We start from the raw sequence: 18,886 nt of genomic DNA on the forward strand, positions 1-18,886 counted from the left end.
CTTTAAAAAATACTCCATGTTTAAAAAAAACTGTTAATACATGTCTGTAGCTCCCTCTGAGAGTTCATGTCAAATGCACATTTTGGCTGATGGAGGGGCAGTTTAGGCATAAAAGACTTTACAGTGATTGTTGTATAAAAGCCTTTGAGGATACTCTTGGTTTGCAATTATTCATCTCCCTTTTAACAGGAATGGTTGTAAAAGATTGTAAAATGTGACCTCTGCAGCGTCTAGATTGAACCTCTTTACTTTTACCTTGTTCCTTCCTCTGGTGGTGATCAAGCTTCCCAAGCAATACTGCAAGCTGTGTCCCCAAGTAAATGGGCATTCAAGCAGATCAACTTAGGGCATTTTATTAAGTCAACACTCATGCAAAAGCCACCTCCAGAGCTTAATAATTATTTACTGAGTGCTCCTGGGTCATGAGAGAGGTTTTCATTAAGTTCAGAAAGCATTATGTTCAGCAGCTTGTGAAGGTGTGTTTTAAAGACAGGAAGAAAAATGGAAAACTACTAAATGGTGTACAGCTACTTAAAAAGGTTCTTAGCTGAAGATTAAACAAAGTGTTTTGTGGGCTTGGTTTTTGTTGATGCTTTGTTTTTTGGGGTTTGTTTTGTTCTTTGTTTTTCTTTTCTTAGACAAGTGTATCCACTGACATGATTTGATTTGTAATGCAACTCTCAGCTTCTGGGTAACAGACCTGTATGGTGGATGTGTTAGGTTTTTTCCTCCTTCCCTCATCTGATCCAGGTGCATACCGTGCATTTGGGTGCACGGATGGATGTCTGTTGGGTTATTCTGCAGGGGCAGCATTTGGTGTAGGGTAAGCGGTGCTGCTGCAGGAGAGCAGCTCCAAGCTGGTGCGGGTCAGGATGAGAACGCACTAGAGGGACAGAAAAACGTGTACCTTACTGATGGAGCAGCTGTAACAGCAGACTGTGTGTCTCTTCAGACCTGTAACCTTGAAACACAGAAACCTTTTGTACAGAGGCCTGAAACAGTCCTTGCTTTATTATAAAGGCTGATAAAGGTCTCCACACCGTTTATGTAGTTGCTGTGTCCTTGGCAAGAAAGGACGTATGAGGATGCCAGCTGTTGGTTTGTGTATTTTTTTTGTTGTTGTGGTGGTTTTTTTTCCCCTTAACATTGATACTTAAAGCAGTGGCAGCCAGTTGGAGTGGTGAGTGGAGCATCGCTGGAACCCCCAATCAATTATTAAATTGCAGGAATGAAGTACAAAGTGCTCCAGAGAAAATTCCCTGGTAGTTTGCTTGTACTTAGAATCCCTTGCTTTAGCTGAAGATGGGGGAGAAAAGATTGTGTAGGAGGCTTTCTTGTTTGTGTGTCATTCAGTTTAGAAGTTTGGGGGTGGGGATGGGGGTTGGCTCTCTCTTGTCTTTTTTGTTTTGTGGTGGTTGGGATTTTTTTAATTACTTTTCCATTTGGTATCCTGTTTTCTGTCACCTCTCTTCTGGCTGCAGGTTCAAGGCTGCTAGAAATGGTGTCGCTTCAGCCACGTATGTAGTAGCAGCAACAGAAATTTTCTTGAGGTTTTACTGGTTGATAGACTGAAAACAAAATGTGGACAAATAAAGCTTCAGTTTTGAGGAAGGTTTAGTGGTCATTGAACAGGAGGGGTGTTGGAAGGGAGCTGTGATAGTTCTTTCTGGAAGTCAGGCCAAGTATTTGAGTTGCAGCCTCTCACCTGCTTGCTTTAAAGATCAAGGAAGTTTTATTCTAATGAAAGATACTTAAATGTAGATGCCCTTCTTTTCTCTGTAAATAATTATGAATGGGATAAGGGTAAGACATGAAGCAAGCATTTAAATCCCTTGTTATTTCTTACCTCTGAGATCTGGTGCAGCTCAGTGGATTTCTTGAGGTGCTAAATCTGCTTTTCTTGGCTGATTTCTCTGTGGACTAACCCATTAACAAACAGTTGGCATGAACGGAGGAGGGCAACAGCCTCCCTCTTGTGTGTCTTTTCCTCCTTAGGTAGGAAGTCCTGTTTGGAGCAAGTGGTTTTGAAATCTTTGTTGAACATTTTCAAATGTATTTTATTTGATTCTTGCTTAGCTTTGTGTGAGGAAGTATGAGGAGTTGGTTTGTAGTTTCAGTTATAATTTGTCTAAGAAACCTTCTAGTGGAGGCTTTTCTTCTTTCTTGATAGAATCAAATAATTTCTAAAACAGTGGTGAAAAAATAAAGCTGAGTTAATGTTTTTCCCACCAATTCAGAATCTCCAGATAAGTTCTTAATGAATACATAGCTAATGCAAACCAGACAACTCACATAAATGCATGTGAACCAGAGAACTTCTTTGATCAATTTATAAGAATCTGCAAACAAAACTGACCAATAAAAGAGAATTCTTTTTTTCTTTTCTTTTTTTCCTCTTTTCTTTTTTCCCCTCTTTTCTTTTTTCTTTTTTCCCCCTCTTTTCTTTTTTCTTTTTTCCCCTCTTTTCTTTTTTCTCTTTTCTTTTTTTTCCCTCTTTTATCTTTTTTTTTCCCCCTCTTTTCTTTTTTCCTTTTCCCCCCCCTTTTCTTTTTTCCTTTTCCCCCTCCTTTTCTTTTTTCCTTTTCCCCCCCCTTTTCTTTTTTCCTTTTCCCCCCCTTTTCTTTTTTCCTTTTCCCCCCCTTTTCTTTTTTCCTTTTCCCCCCCTTTTCTTTTTTCCTTTTCCCCCCTTTTCTTTTTTCCTTTTTTCCCCCCCTTTTCTTTTTTCCTTTTTTCCCCCCCTTTTCTTTTTTCCTTTTTTCCCCCCCTTTTCTTTTTTCCTTTTTTCCCCCCCTTTTCTTTTTTCCTTTTTTCCCCCCCTTTTCTTTTTTCCTTTTTTCCCCCCCTTTTCTTTTTTCCTTTTTTCCCCCCCTTTTCTTTTTTCCTTTTTTCCCCCCCTTTTCTTTTTTCCTTTTTTCCCCCCCTTTTCTTTTTTCCTTTTTTCCCCCCCTTTTCTTTTTTCCTTTTTTCCCCCCCTTTTCTTTTTTCCTTTTTTCCCCCCCTTTTCTTTTTTCCTTTTTTCCCCCCCTTTTCTTTTTTCCTTTTTTCCCCCCCTTTTCTTTTTTCCTTTTTCCCCCCCCTTTTCTTTTTTCCTTTTTTCCCCCCCCTTTTCTTTTTTCCTTTTTTCCCCCCCTCTTTTCTTTTTTCCTTTTTTCCCCCCTCTTTTCTTTTTTCCTTTTTTCCCCCCCCTCTTTTCCTTTTTCCTTTTCCCCCCCCCTCTTTTCTTTTTTCCTTTTTTCCCCCCCTCTTTTCTTTTTTCCTTTTTTCCCCCCCCCCTTTTCTTTTTTCCTTTTTTCCCCCCCCTCTTTTCTTTTTTCCTTTTCCCCCCCCCCCTCTTTTCTTTTTTCCTCTTTCTTTTCTTCTTCCCCCCACCCCCCCCCTCCCCCGGAGAGAGGGATAAAATAATCAGTGCACACATCTGGGAAGGTAGCTCAGGCTCTGGAAGGTGCGGTCTGTGCTATATCTTGGGTTTGATGGCAACAAAATCAAACTCGTTTAATTTTTCTTTTATCTGATTGGTTGCCTTTTATTATGCAACAGCCATCTGCATTATAACTTATGTATGCAGTAACCAACATTTCCCAGGCATCTGTGCAAAGGATGTGTAATTTAAACTTATTTAATGAAACGTTATCGCTTCATGATTAATTGAATTGGCACGTGACACTCAGAGCTAATAACGCTGTCTGTATTGAGCTCTGCTTATTAGACTGCTAATGGATAACCCGTTTAATCATGTGTCAATTAACAGGATGAGTCGGTTTCATTTATTGCAATTAGAAGGTATCCATAAACCGTGTTTGCAGGAAGTATCTAAATCACAGCGTGTATCTGTTGTGTGTGTGTGTGGGCTCTGTTACCAGCTCTACATAATCCAGGGGTGAATCAGTTCACCTAGGAGAGTTTTGAACCCGCACGTCCAGCTTCTGGGTTGTGCTGTGGTAAGTGGCAACATGCTCGCTCGTGGGAGAAGAGCTGCTTGTGCAGCACAATCAAGGGAGAAGACCCACCTGTGTAGCAGCATGTAGAGGTCAAGAAGCTTTAAAAATACTCTTTTGGTGAAGACTTTGACATAAGTTTTTAATTGCTTTTATTGATTGGAAAACTCAGTTTCTGACAAACTTTCTCCTGTGCACTCTCCGAGAGGGTATATGGTGATGAAACCCCAAACCGTCTTCCATTCTAACCTGGAGCTTTGTGTGGTGTGTCCTGCAGTCAAGAGGATGAGCAGACGTGGTGGGGAAGGGAAGTTGTGTGGGAAGACACTCAGTGTCATGCATGGGATAGGCCCAGAGATGAGATACCCAAGTTTCAAACAGTTTTCCACATCTGATCAGTGCCGCTGGTGCTAAGTAGAAGGAGTGCTGCTTCAGTGTCAGGTTTGGTGAGAGGAGGAGCTTTGCAGCCTCCAGGGGATAAATAATGGCAGGAGCTGTCCTGTGGTTGTCCAGTTCCCCTGGCAGTGCTTGTGACAGGAGCATCTGGTCAGACAGGTGTTGTGCAGCAGCTTTGTCCCGGGTAAAAGTGCTATTTGAACTCCAGTGCATTGACAGGAGTAGCATGTTGCTGCCAGCACTGCCTGCATTCAGGGCTTGTGCACTTCTATATTGCCTCAAATTGTAACGTGAATGAAGAGAACGATGCCTGCTGGGCACTGTTGTGGCTGTGCTAGTTTCTGGTTTCTCCTTGGAATAAGGTTGAACAGGTCATTCAGTAATATCAAGATATTTTGATTCCCTTTCATCTGGCCATCAAAATCTGGTGTTGGGGGTATGGATAAGATCAGCTGCTTCTTCCTCTTGCTAGTGTCTGCTCTTTTTTTTGATACTGGTTTTAAAAACACACAGTGCCTGACCTTGCAGTCCCTACCTCATTACATCTATCTAAAGCTATTTTCCCCCAGTAACTAGAATATTGAGCAGAATTGCCAGAGAAATAAAATCTGAGTCTCAGCCCTTTGGGGAAGAATTAGTCAAAACAGCATTTTCTGGTACTGTTGGTTCTTCGAAAGACATAATACTTGGCAAGTTTTGTTGTTTTCAGTCAGCAGCAGAACCCTGAATAACCTGTAGGAAGCTGTAAGGGCAGTTGATGAGTTATTGGTGTGGGTAGGCACAGTGATCGCCTGAGTGAGATGAAGTTCCTGGCAGGGGCTGTTTGAAATGCCATGGGAGTAATTTTTCCTTCCTTCTCGCTCACATCCCCCAAAATCTCAGTACATGGGAAGGTTCTTCTGAGATGGTTTTGAGCACACTTGGCTTTGGTAGGCGGAGAACCAGTTCAAAATGAAAGGAGGTGGGAGCAACTGCTGGGTTACCAATTTTGCAGCATTAGGTATCTATAAAAAAATAGCAATAGCACATGAATGAGAAACCTGTTTACAGGGTACAAAATAAGTTTCTCCTCAGCATGGAGAGAATGAATCCTTCCTCCAAACCAGCATTTCAGTGTCTTACTTCTGCTTGTCTATTTCGGTGGTCTCCAGAGTGAAGTGTGCCATATCATTGGTGGGTGGGAAGAAAATATTAGCACTTCAGTAATAGAGATACAATTCCTAAATCAATATGCATGTGTGGAGCTGCATGCTCAAACGTTGGTTTTGGTGTTTTTTTTTCCTGGTAGGGTTGTGTGATTAAAAATTGAGAATCACTGATCTGTAACTATCTGGTCAGGGAAATAAAGCATCTTCTTGGCTTGGAAATGTGTGAGTGGTTCAGATGTGCAGCCAGAAGACAGGCTGCTGGGTTTGGATGTGAGAATGCTTTGCCCTTAATTGCAAGGGAGGTGTTTTTTACAAGTATCACAGTCAATGACTTGTCTTGAGCAGCTAATTAGTGCGATTATTCCACAGCTGCATTAGTTTCACCACAAAGGTTTTCTCTTGTTTTATCAAAAGGATCAGTGTCTCTCTGAATGTTTCAACCTGACAGGTCTTAAATAGCAAGATGGTCCCCTCCCTCTCTCCCTCCCTGCCCCTAAATGTGTGCTCTGGAAAATGAGAGTTTGATCTCTTGAGGGAGTAAGGGTGGGTTTTTCTTTTTCATTTCTGCTCTGAACTGTTTGCAGCATTTGGCCTAAACAAAGCCAGAGAACTTCCAGCAGTGCTGGCTATGGTTGCCCAAACACAAGTAGCTCTCAGTACCTGCAGCCTTCCAGGCAAGACCTGGAAGGGCTGCTGGTTCCTGGACTCCTTTGCAAGCTGCCCTGGCAGCATTCTCCAGGTGGATCCTCCACTGGAGCCAGAGGTGGGATTTTCAAAAGCAGCCTCCTCCCAAGGCTGCAGGGTTACTGCTGGACTTCCCCAGGCATGGCCCTGCAGCATATCGGCCTCAAGAGCCCTTTGATTCTGTGGGTTGATGGAAATCAACTGCAGCAGTCTGAATCAGAAAGCAAATATCCTGAGTTATACACACTGTAGCTTGCTCTTTTGTGGAGTCTTGTATTATTACCCACTTACAACATCCTTCCTTTGTAGGATGTGCTGCTTGCTATTTACATACCCTTATTGTTGTGCTTTGCACTACAGAAATGTCTTGTAGATGGATTTTAGTTGTGAAGACTAACAACATGAAGGGTTGCTTCAGAAGCTGTCCCTGTAGTCCATGACAAAGTCCCGTGTTTTTTCTGGTAAGAAGCTCTGCTTGAGAGGAACTAAGCATGGAGTTTGTGAAGCCATGCAGTGTGCTAGCTCAGGGCAGCCTGATGTGCTTTATAAAGTGTGACTGAAATAAAGCCTTTATTGTTTATTGTTCCTGTGGTATCTCATTGTGCTCAGGAGATGCTGGTAGGCCTGAGGTGGAAGTTGGTGGGGATTTTTTGGGGACTGGTTTCAAGCTACGAAGAATATTGCCACCAGCAAATCCAACTCCTGCAGAATTAGCTGAACTTTATGTTGTGCATCCATGGGAGATGTAGTTTTGGGGTTTTTAGTTGGGTTTGGTTTGGGTTTTTTTTTTAATCTATTTTTTGTAACTAGGTCGTTAGACCTGGAATATTATCTATACCTGTCACTGGATTTCATACAGCCCTCTATTACTTTTAAAAAAGGAATGTGAGTGCTTGCTGCTATCTGTAAACAGCATTTGTTTTGTTTGTAGATGGTTGCTGTGAAAATGGAAACAGCAAACAGCGCTTTTCAGCTGGCTGTTGATGTTTGGAAATGGTTGGCTGCAGTCAAGTTAAGGCAGCCTCATGTGGCTGCTAAGCACCTGAAGTAGGTCTGCTCCAAATTCCCCCTGGGGTGGCCCTGCAGTGTATCCTCACCCATCCCACCTCACGGTCCGCCGTAATTCCGCAGGCTCCGACTGCTGGTGCCGCGATCCCGCTTCTGGAAGCTGAGCTGTCTCTCTTTGGTCTTCCCACAGCAATTCCGAGCATCCTGGCGCTTCCAAGCCTCCCTTAAGCTCCTCCAGCATGACCTCACGAATCCTGCTACGCCAGCAGCTCATGCGTGAGCAGATGCAGGAGCAGGAACGTCGGGAGCAGCAGCAGAAGCAGCAAGCAGCCCAGTTCATGCAGCAGCGAGTACCTGTCAGCCAGACACCTGCCATCAACGTCAGCGTCCCCACCAGCCTGCCCCCCGCCACCCAGGTGCCCATGGAGGTCCTCAAGGTACGCCACTCTCTCTGCCTTTCTGCTCATCTAACCGCCCTTTATTTAACAGGGACATGGCTATAGGGAATTTTGGCAATGAAAATTTGCCACAAGCTGCGCTCTGGCTCGATTTGCAGCTGATTTTGGTGTCCTGGTAGTGAAAAATGGAAAATCTTTGTAAGAAGTTTGTGTGACTTTTCTGCTCTCTAAACTTTGAGATCTTGGGAGGGAGGTTTTGTTACAAAACCAACGTTGCCATCCTCCCTCCTTTGGATAACTCCTTCGTCTCTCTAGTACTTCACTGTTTTCTACCAGAAGACATAATTAATAGGTGTTCAAATCACTATTTCATTTGTAAAAGAAAACAGTGACGTATTTTGGTAAAATGGAGTCAAAACTCATTACAAAAGAGCTCCTTGGAAAGCCTTAAGCTGGAATACGGGTGAGTATCCAGCCTCTTGCAATGAGTCTTTGTAATCCTTTTTTTGCTTAAATGACTTGTTTGCTATTAGTGGCTTTGGATTCCTTGTCCTACTGGAAACGGTGGGAGCTTGTTAGTACTCCTCAGTCAAAGGGGCTGTAGCTTGCTAATTACTCCAGGGTAAAACATGAACAGCTAGAAGAAAAGAGATAATTTCATGCACTTGGTAAATCCGAGCGGAGTAAAGCAATGTGAAATGTGCACGTAAAGGAATGTGAAGAGTTTTGGGGACTTTTGCAGAGGTATTTAATGAAATTTGCATTAATTTTGAAGAGTTATCTGTTCACTTTAAGTGCTGCATCTTTTTACTACAGCCTGATGTTTAGTAACCACAGTGAGTTGGTAAGCATGTTCTTACCAGATAAGTTAGCTGAGCTTGGTTACAACCCGCTTGTAGTTTACTCATCGCTGTTCTACATCAGTGATAGGTAGGCAAAGATTTAGTTTTAAAACAGACTTGCAGGCTCAGGATTTTGAGATAATGTGTGCGTGGAGGAAATGTAGGATACATTTACTTATTGAACCTGCATTCTGGTGGGGTGTTGACAGCGCCAAAACTAATAGTTAGTTGGGAGGTTCAAGCCAGGCTTAAGTATGTTCTGTAATCTAGGGGCAAAAAGGTGACGGCTGAATTTTGAATTACCTATATTTCCATTGCCATTACAAACAACTGCGCTGTACTTTGAGCATGTGTGCATGTGCTTGTAGTAAGGACCCCAAAATTGACTGGGAATAGCTCTTGCTATATAGCACAATGTTTGCGTATAGCAATTTGTTAAACTTCCTGTGGCACTGTAGTTAAAATTCAGATCCAGGAGATGTGTAGATGCTGTGTAATAGGGTGGGGGTTTTTTGCTTTAGTTAAATGTTAAATTTTTATCTCCTTGCATATTAATATGTTATGTCCTGAATTTTAGGGGCTCTTTGTTCAAATGTCTTGGAAAACTTGTAGGAAGGAATGTAGTGTCTTAAGAAGCATTAGCAGTTGTCTCTATTGTTCTTACAATTGTTTCTTTATATGAGAGAGGAGAGGAGGCAGCTCTGTATTTCAGCGGGACAAACTATAGGAGATGCTGTAGGTGAAAGGTGATGTTCAGTTATTACAAATAGAGTTCCTAGGAACTGGCTGGTCACAGCATTTGTATGCAAATCTGTAACCTGCTGGAGGATCGCTAGGGAACTTCACATGACGGAGTTGAACCTGAATTCTCATCCTTCAGGATTGCAAAAGAAGTATCCGGCCTCTTTCGTGCTGATGGAGGAGGCTCTCCTGGAAAGAGGGAGGAGACCTTCCCTGTCTTTGGCCTAGGTTGCAGCATACATGGCCCTCTAGAGCAAAAACTGGAGAGAATGTATTCTTAATTGGCTTGTAAATGAAAAATAATAGCTGCTAACAACAGAGAATTGGACATTGAAGGTGATGGTTGTGGAAACCTGAGCCTACCTGCTGGAACAAAATGATGCCTGTGTTTACATGAGTAAATGCAGCAAAACCAAGTCGTGTTCTGCTGGTGAAAAGAGGCTGCTTTGAGTGGTTTTGCTGCATGTCTTTTTGGTGGAGAAGGACAGCTAAAGATTCATCTTTGTATCCTTACTGATAGAAGTGGACCACTTCTGTACCAAAAAAAACCCTGGTACAAAATACCAAGCTGCTTGAAATCATGATCTTGCTGAAAATTTACCACTGATACTTCAGAGAGAGTGGGATTTGGCTGAAAGGGCCATATCATATTTATTTTTTTTCACTCAATATAAAACCAGCAACAAAACAAAGGTTATTTGGCTCAGAAGTTGAGATCAACAATAAATCAGGATCTTCCTGGTGCCGATACGCTGACGGCCAGCTCTGCCTGCAGTTGTGCTGCCTACGAGTGACATCATTTCCCTGCAGCTGCTTTTTACACTTCAGTTGTTTTTTAGCTGTAGACAAATTTTCCGTATGAGCTGTACAGAAGTTTTAATTAGATAAATAGGGAACTAAGTTGGTAACTTTATTATCCAGATGGTCTGGATTTAGTGACCTTAAAGAATGAGATGGACAGAAAGGGGATTTTTGCACTTTGAGAAGCGTTAATCTGCAGAGGGACTGTCTTTAAAGGAGACGTTTTTGGATACTGCTACACCAACAAATAAGACCAAATGTAGTCATTGTTTTTTGTTGTTTGTTTTGGAAGTTAGCATCAAAAAAACCTCACTCCCAGCCTGTTGAATTTGTCAACATTCTGTGTTTTCAATGACGTGATGTGACTTTACCATTTCTCCCGTGTCATGCAGTGAGAGAAGGATGCCTGCATGTAGTTTGGTTGTTTGAAATTGCCTTTTTTTTTGGTAATTAAACTAGTAAAGATGTTAATGACCTTGGATTTTGTGTTCCTTTTTCAAAATGTTCATTTAGAAACATCACAGAAAGAAAGAGAAATATGTGTGAATCTATGTCACATTGCATAGGAATCCCCCAAATTACATAATGTGGTGTGCTCAAGGCCATGTGAATAAATAGGATTTCATTTTCTTGAGTAATGACTTATTGCATCACTTCTCTGCCAAGTAATGTAGCTTGGCAAGGTAGGAAGTGACCTGTTTGAATTCCAATTTCATGTTGCTTTGTGCAGCCTAATTAAGAGATGGAGTAGGAGTAGGTCTAACACATTTGAAACAGTATCTCTTTGAATGCAATAGCACCAGGAAGATTTGGTGGGGCTCTCAGTTGCTCTTCTGCAAAGCTGATGTTAGCTTCGTAGGTGTACAGGCTGTTTTATCTTTAAGCATCTTCTCACCCATCACCTGTTGGTAGTTGAGGACCAGCGTCTCCAGAGAGATGTCACAAGAGATTCTTTGTTTCTACTGTAATTCAGCATCGTGTTCTGCCTTGACAATAGAACCATATAACTTAAAATGCTGATTTTTGGAGTAGTTCCAAGACCTGGCAATGTTGGATCGGGATCTGTTCCTGAGATACAAAGTAAGTTTGTATTTTGATTTCATAGAGTTAACTTCTTTGCAAGGAGTTCATCTGAAGATGCCCTTGTTGGGTGGTTTTATGGAGTAGCTTCTGGAGTAGAGATGTATTTTAGATTAGTATGGTTAATTGCTATTAAGTAGCTGCTGTTGTTGATTGTAGTTATTCCCTTGTCTGGTACAAGTCCTAATCTGTTGGAGTAGAAACCCCTGTGCAGATCTCAACTTCAGTGTTCCAGAGCTGATCTCTGGGAACTGGTTGCTCCATTTCTTGAAGCAGGGTTAGGGCAGGACTTGAGGAGTTGTGTATCAGGTCCCTGCCTATAGTGGCTAAAGACCTGATGGCTAGGTTTGGTCTTGTGCTCCTCAGTCATCCATTTGCAAAACAGTACTGTTACTAATCCCATACCATGTGGAGTTAAATTTGGTAAAGGTGGTGAAATCTTTGGCTCTTAGAAATTGAGAGAGACTGGTTTTGGTTTGTAGTGAAGCTGGTCTGTTAATCAGCTTCCCCAAGGACTTCATCTGTTACTCTCTTCCTGTTTGATATTGTAAAATTAGCTCTTCTTCTGTAGTCTTAGCAGCTGCCTGTTGACAGTTATTTAAAGAACATCTCCTGCAGATGTGATAGAGTTGCTGGGTTCTGCTTTTAGCATCTTTCATGCTCCTGTATCACCCATTTTCAGCCTCTTTTCCTACCAAGCAACTTGCAGGATTCTTGTAGAGTGACTGATGTTCCATCTGCCAAGCTACTGACAGCAGCAGGGCAACACCCTGCCTGTAACAGGCAGTAATACACCAGCCTCAGCTGTAGGTTAGTTTTCAGTCTTCTGTGTCAATCCAGGCAGCTGACTGTAGGGTTTTTATTTATTTGGTTTTTGTTTGTTCAGACAGAAATGCTGACTGGTATGACCAGAATCTTACATAATGTGTTGCCTGTGGCACCTTCACTAGACATGCTCTTTAGCAGTATGGTTATGGTGCTCACCACACTTTACATGCTTTTAAGAAACACGGAAGGAAAAGAATTTTCCTTCATTTCAAAGATCCAGGGAAAAGCAAAACAAAACTGAAGAATCAGTCTAAAGACTGAAGGTACCAGCTGTCATGCCTTATTCTCCAAAGCAAGGCTTGCAAGATCCTGTGCTTGTTTTCTGTCAGTTTTCAGGAAGATGTACTGATAGAAGTAGTCAGACCTGAGATCTGAACTGTTGATGAAGGCTTGTCTTTGAAAATTGGTCTCTTCTCTCTCTGGTCTGTTCCTGTAGTGTGCAGATGTCTTTTGGATACTGCATAAATGCTTTGTGGGTTGTAAGATAAATGAAGGTCTCCTGATGAGTGGATGATATAACAAGGCCCTTTCAAGATGCTAACATCCTCTTTATCCTTGTTTCTGGGGAGGGAACAAGCAGTTTCCTTGCTCCAAGGCATCTGGTCAGTGTGGGTCCTACTTTAGTGATCTGCAGCTTGAGCTCTCTCCTCTCCTTTGCACTTGCATAGCACCTGCTCTTGCTAATGGGACAGGTCACCCCAAAATGTGACATGTATGTCAAAACTTATGAATGGAAATAGAGGCTACTATAACATTTGTAATATTTGTTATCAATTGTTAATAGTTTATTTTCATACAATAGTGTTTATAATATGTTGACACTTAGAAATTTCTCTGCCACTAAGTACCACACTTAGGATTTCCACACTGCAAAGCCTAGATTAATGTCTTCATGGTAGATGTTAACTGCCTTTTTGGTGTCAGAAATACAGCTCTTTAGTGCTTGTCACTATAGCCTTTCTTCTTAGGTCTTAAACAAGCTGAACCCCCTTCTTTTCAAGGCCTAGAACCAGACACTTTTTCCTTGCTTTACTTTATTCTAAGAGCTTATCACAGAATGGTGGGAGTTGGATGGGATTTCTGGGTATCATCTAGTCTAAACCCTCTGCTGGAGCAGATTGCACAGGGATGCATCCATGCAGGTTTTGACAGTCTCCAGTGAGGGAGACTCCATGATCTCTCTGGACAGCCAGCTCCAGTGCTCCATCATCCTCAAAGTGAGCAAGTTTTTCTTATGTTGAGATGGAACTTTCTGTGGTTTTGTTTGTGTCCATTGCCCCATGTTCTGTCACTGCCTACTACTGAAAAGAATCTGTCTGCAGGACTTTTGTCCATCTCTTGGCTGTATTGTGGGCTGTTCACTGCTGATACCAGAGTGGGTACCTTTGCCTCTTCCTTAGTGCTGTCCCATTGCTGTAGTTTGTCCTCATCTTCCCACAAGTCCCATTGCTGTAGTTTGTCCTCATCTTCCCACAACTTTTCCCAAGTGGCCAGGAACGCAGCATTGCAGCTGTGCTGCTGGGATGGGTGCAAGTGATCAGGCTGGCCTCTTGCCCTTACTCCCATCTCATTGTTCATTCAGATTTTAAATGCACCACCATGATAAGCTCTTTGCACCCGATAGCCTGTATTTCTTTGGGTTTGAAATGCTAAGCCTGCCTTCTGAGTGGTGGCAATGACTATGGACATACAAAATTGAGAAGCTGAGTCCTTTCCCAGAGGTGCTAACACAGCCCAGCCTAGCGGGGCAGGCTTTGCACTTAGCTATAGTATTCTTGGTGTGATAATTGCCGTAAACTTCATTGTAGGGGGGGGACTTAACCCAGAGTTCTGAAGACCAAGAACAATGGGATGTCAAGATAAACATATGGTAGCATCTGCTACAGCAAAAGTGTGTTTGTGGATGCAGTTATCTGATTAAAAGTTAATCTAACCTGACAATGGTAGATAGCAGTGTGTGCTGGCACGTTATGTAAGCGTGGTGTGTGAGTTTGCAGCTGACAACTTAGGCGAGGGATTGGCCAGACTGAGCTTTGGTGAAGTACAGATAGGACACTTAAATTGAGCTTGCTTGCACTCAGCGACTGGCAGACTGACTACAGCAAATTCTTCATAAAGAAAAGCTTGACTTCAACTGCAGAAGCATGAAAACTTGCCTTGTCTCCTAAGCCTTCACGTAAGTAGGAGTATCTGTCCGGCCTAAAATCTTTGGCTTACTTAATGGGCTGAAAGCTGTTCCAAAACAAGCACTGGTGCTAGATGTCTGTGGTTAGTAATAGAGGTAAAATGTAAACTCTTGCTTAACACTTGGGTTATTAGACATGAAAAATGCCTGGAATTCAAAGGGGCAGCATGCTTTGGTGGACAAGTGTCTGATTGCCTGACTGCCTGTGCAAAACACTGCTTTCACCCTTCGTCCCAAATGTCCTTTCCCTATGGATGCAAATGCCCTGCGTTGGCTGTTTCTTGGAGATACGCTGTTGCTGATAAAGATGTCTGATCTTTCAATCTTAGTTCTTCAGCTGTGGTCACTGTGACAATAAAATATAGCTCCCAAAGTGGAGGGACAAACTGTGCTACTACTGAATTATGCTGCTGGAGGGGACCAGGGTATTTCCTGGACAAATGCTACTGTGAGCAAGGTGCCCAGGTAACTGAGCAGAGCAGGAAGGTAGCTAACTGCTCCTTATCATACAGCTGCCACTCTGCCAGTTCACAGTAGTTGCCTGGTAGTTTGAAATAACATTTTTGACATGCAAGAAGTAAGGCTGTATTCACACAAAACAATGTAGGCGCTTGGAGATCCAAGCTCTGATCACCTTTTAGAAAGCTCTTGGTGGTACACACCCTAGTTGGTGGTCTTGAGGATTTGTTGTCTTCCTGCTGACGTGATAGCATCCACAAAGTTAAGGAGAGCTTGCCAAGTTTGTTCTGTTACAGCTTCAAAGAACTTTTTTTCCTCCTCCATAGTCTAGCCATGTTATCTGATGGTTGAGTTACCAGACCTTGATAAAATGGTGGTTCACCTCGTGTCAGTGGCTGTTCTGGAGCTGCAGAAGATGAGTTAATCTTCCCAAAGATTTGTAAGTTCCCATAGCTGTGGGTATTAAAAGTACTGATGAGGCTCTGCAGCCCACCAGGGAGCCGATTTTAACAGCTTGTTTTAAGTCTTCTTTGGGTCCATGTTAATTTTAAAAGCACCTCATTCCACCTTCCTGGTTGAACCAAGGATGTATGAAGAGAGTCAGTGCTGATGGCTGCAGTTGTGCTTATTGCTTCCACAGCTTAATTCAGCAGAAAATAATGGCCGGAGCCACACGCAGCGGTGGAGAGCAGGGTCGGGGATCTGGGGAGGCCTCTGCTGCCACCTTTGATAGATGTTTCAATTTGAAATGTGAACATTTCGATCTGCTTAAAGTAATCTTTTGGTATTCTGTGTGATTGCAAATATTTCACTTCTCCAGCTAGTTTGGCAGCATTATTCTCCGAGACGCTGAACCTGTATAGTGAATGAATTCAAAGTGACAAGCTGGAGACATTCCTGCCATTCAAGAGAGGCTTAAGGAATTTCTTATTGGCTGAATTACAAATATGTAGCATTTTGCCCAGCACTGCATGGCAATTTCAACCTGCCTGACCGTGACAAGATTAGCACTTTTCCTCCCCCACCCCAGCACTAATTTCGTTCCCCCCCACCCCTCACCTTCTGAAAAAATTAGATTAAGAAGTACCAGGCAGAGATGCAAAAGCTTGAAAGAGTGAAAACCAGCCTTACCTTGAATGATTCTGTCTGTCATTGGATTGGTTCCTTAATTAGCCCCATGTCCTTTAACCTCTTGAGAAATAAGTAAGGGATAAATTTGGGGATAAAGACAAAGACGCCCGAAGATTTACCACACACCGCTAGGTAATTCATCAAGGAATGTTGGTAATTAGCCCTGCCTCTTTCCTTTCTGGCTCATTTAATAAAACTGGTTGATTTAAAATAATGCCTGCTGGTTCATTATCAACTACTTTAAGAGCCAAGTTATGAACTTGAAACAAAACCCACTATTGTGTTGTCTGCAGAGGACCTGGCAAGGGTGGGTTTGTTTCTTTTTTTCTTTCTTTAATTAAAAATAGAAGTTATTTAGTCTTGTCATCAGTCTCCCCAACTTGATAATTAAATATTACTTTGTGGTTGGATTACCATTTGGCTTTTTGAGTGTCTTTATTTTTAGTGTCTACTACCGAGAGGCAGAAAGGGGGGGGGGGGGGGGGGGGAATCAAGATCTTGAAGAGGTATGCGTCAGATTGTGTTAATAAAGCATGGCCTGATGGAATTCAGCTGAATATAGACTTTACAATAGTAGTTGTCATCCAGTTGAGGAAATGGGCAACTGCTTTAACCCTTTATCTCTCAGAGAAGAGTGCCAGCTTCATGTCTTGTTCTTTGAGTGGAATTACTCCATTTTAGTAGTGCATTTCTTTAGTGCTTGGAGTGGAAATTGTCCCTGAGTTGAGGACAGAACTATTCTGCTTCGTATTTACATATGAAAATTGTCATGCAGAGTTATTTCTTTATAATTAAAAAATATATTATAATATAAATGAAGATCAGGCTTGAACTGGAGAGTATCTCTGTGTGGCAGCATCCAGTATGAATTTGTTCCACCAGTAGTTGCTGGCCAGTGGATCCGGTTAGGTTGGTCGGTCTGTCTGACTTAATTAAGTTACTATTACTGTAAATCTTCCTTTAATAATTAATGTCAGACTTGGCTTGCAACACTTCTGAAACTGTTATGGGCTAGAGGAAAAGCAGGCTGTGCTAGCCTTTCACTTACAGTAGGCTTGCCAGATCTTGAATCCCTTAGATTTTTCTGAACCTCTTCTAACTCTTTAGTGTTATCTGGGGCAGAATTGGATAGAGTATTCCAGTGCAAGTAAGAAGCAGCAACCTCTTGCTCATCTTCCATATATCTCACTTGCATCCCCAGGGATAGTGCTTATTCTGGGGGAGCATGTGTTACTTGATTCAGAAAAACTTTTTGTCTGCTTTTATGGGCAGATAGATAAAAAAAAACCTCCAACCAACCAACAACAAAAACAAACAAAAAATCCCTACCAAGCCAAACAACCCCAAAACAAAAAAATCTCAATAGTGGCCTTTGTGGAAATATTACTCTGCCAAGTCTTTAGTTCTCAGCAGTTCTTCTATTCCTAACTAGAAAAATACTTTCCTGCCTTCAGACACTTGCAGAGAGAGCACTGGGGTGTTAGGGTAAGAGCTCAGTCCTGCAGGTTGTGACTAGGAGCACTGGATACCACTTACCTGCTTGTTTATTATTTTGAGACTTGTTAGTAAACTTGTATAGTTTAAATTGACTTACAATGAGGTAATTTTTTTTCCCCTCAGTTTGTAATTATGTGGAGCAGAAAACTGAGTATCTTTTAAAACAAACAAAAAACCCCCCCACAAAACCCCCAGCAAACACAGGTCTATTTAATACCAGTGTTTTGCAAAGTTAGAATGTCCATCTCCAATTAATAGTTTGGCTTTCCCACATCGTATTCTCCTATTTTTAACTATACTGAAACAATATTTTGTGATAGACCTCTGTGACTGAGTGTCCTCAACTTGCTGAATGTCTAACTGAAGTTCCAGCTAGTTCTGTGGAAGTTCTTTGGGTAGCTTACACGATTCAGGCAGCCTTTTTTTCTTCCCCCCTTTTGAACTTGATCAGGAGCAGCATGCATGCCAGCATCAGTATCACAGAAATTAAACAGGTCTGCAAAATGTTGGGAAGCACTGAGAAACACATTCAGGTTCTCATTCACTGCGTTGCACTTTCATCATCTCTCAGCAGATGGCATTAGGAGTTCCCAGTGTCTGTGTTTCCTGGGAAAGCTCTCAGCTGCTGGGGAAGTGGCTTTCTAGACTGTTCCTTTCAGTGTTGAAGGCTAACAGTCAGTTATTAAAAACTCCTTTGCCACCCTATTTTAATCATGTTGTTTGGTTGTGTTACTGTGTTTTATTTTCACCAACTAGTGTCCCAGAGGTACCTTTAAGCCATTAACCAGTGAATGCTGTATGTAATAGTTATTCCATGCAAAAGCAATTACTACTAGAAACTCTGTGAACGGCAGGCTGCCTCTTTTAAATAAACCTGCTGCTGGCATCCAGTGGAAGTAGTGAACTTGTTCAGCAAGTAAGACCAGAGTGCTAAAAAAGCTAAAACAGTAAGACTGAAGTGTGTTTTCCATTGAACATTGCCAGTCCTTAAAGCTATGTAAGTCACCGCTGTGCTGTCTTAAATTAGACCATGTACACCAGTGGGGGGGGAAAAAATCACCTGAAGAAATATGTGATGAAAAAAGTAATAAATATTACTGTATTTCTAAATGACTATGGCTCACACAACCCAGAAGGCATGAGCTGTTTTCAAGCAACTCACCTGCTTGAAGCCCTGGCTTCTGACAACTTTATTTTTGTTACTGACTTGAATCTGTCTCCTATCCCCAGATGAACACATTGACATCAGCAGGATTGTGTCCTGTGTGTTTTAAAGAAACCAATGTTTCAAGAATCTGCTTTTCTGTCTTAATAAATATAGGTACTCTCTGTATCTGTATCCATCTTTTCCTTTTGGACACAGAGTGGCAAATCTGCCGGTCAGAAAGTGTCGCAGGTCAGGACTGCCGTGGATACTGAACGTACAGTGGTGTTGGGAGAACTTGTTGGAGCTGAGCTTGGAGTCTTGGCAGCAGTCAGACGCCTAAGCACCTTTATAAGGTCTCAGGGTTCATTGCTGCAAGCTGTAGACAATTCTAAGAGTTTCAGGGTATCTTTGCCTCCTCCCTGTCTAAAACTAACATTTCTTTTTTCTTCCTTGTTGTAATGAAAAGCTTCACCAGTGAACTGCCACATTAAAATAGTCTTGGCAGTGCTTGTAGTAGTATTGAACCAGAAGTTACTCTGACCTACAATCAAAAATAATTAATGAATTTGAAAGTGACACAAATCAAAGTTTCTATTTCAGGCTTCC

At 42.1% G+C, this 18,886-nt stretch overlaps 1 protein-coding gene across 5 annotated transcripts in view; it reads left to right on the plus strand.

Moving 5' to 3' along the window:
* MITF (melanocyte inducing transcription factor) overlaps window positions 1-18,886 on the plus strand; it is a 111,279-nt gene that overhangs the window by 53,892 nt on the left and 38,501 nt on the right. For all 5 annotated transcript variants that reach the window (XM_068154343.1, XM_068154342.1, XM_068154344.1 and 2 more), the window contains one exon: window positions 7,362-7,608. In XM_068154343.1, the coding sequence (XP_068010444.1) occupies window positions 7,362-7,608 (247 nt within the window). The remainder of the gene's footprint in view (window positions 1-7,361; window positions 7,609-18,886) is intronic.

The sequence above is a fragment of the Melanerpes formicivorus genome, unplaced genomic scaffold (assembly GCF_026170545.1).
Source record: "Melanerpes formicivorus ecotype bairdi unplaced genomic scaffold, bMelFor1.0.p_v2 SCAF_28, whole genome shotgun sequence".
NCBI classification, from domain to species: domain Eukaryota; kingdom Metazoa; phylum Chordata; class Aves; order Piciformes; family Picidae; genus Melanerpes; species Melanerpes formicivorus.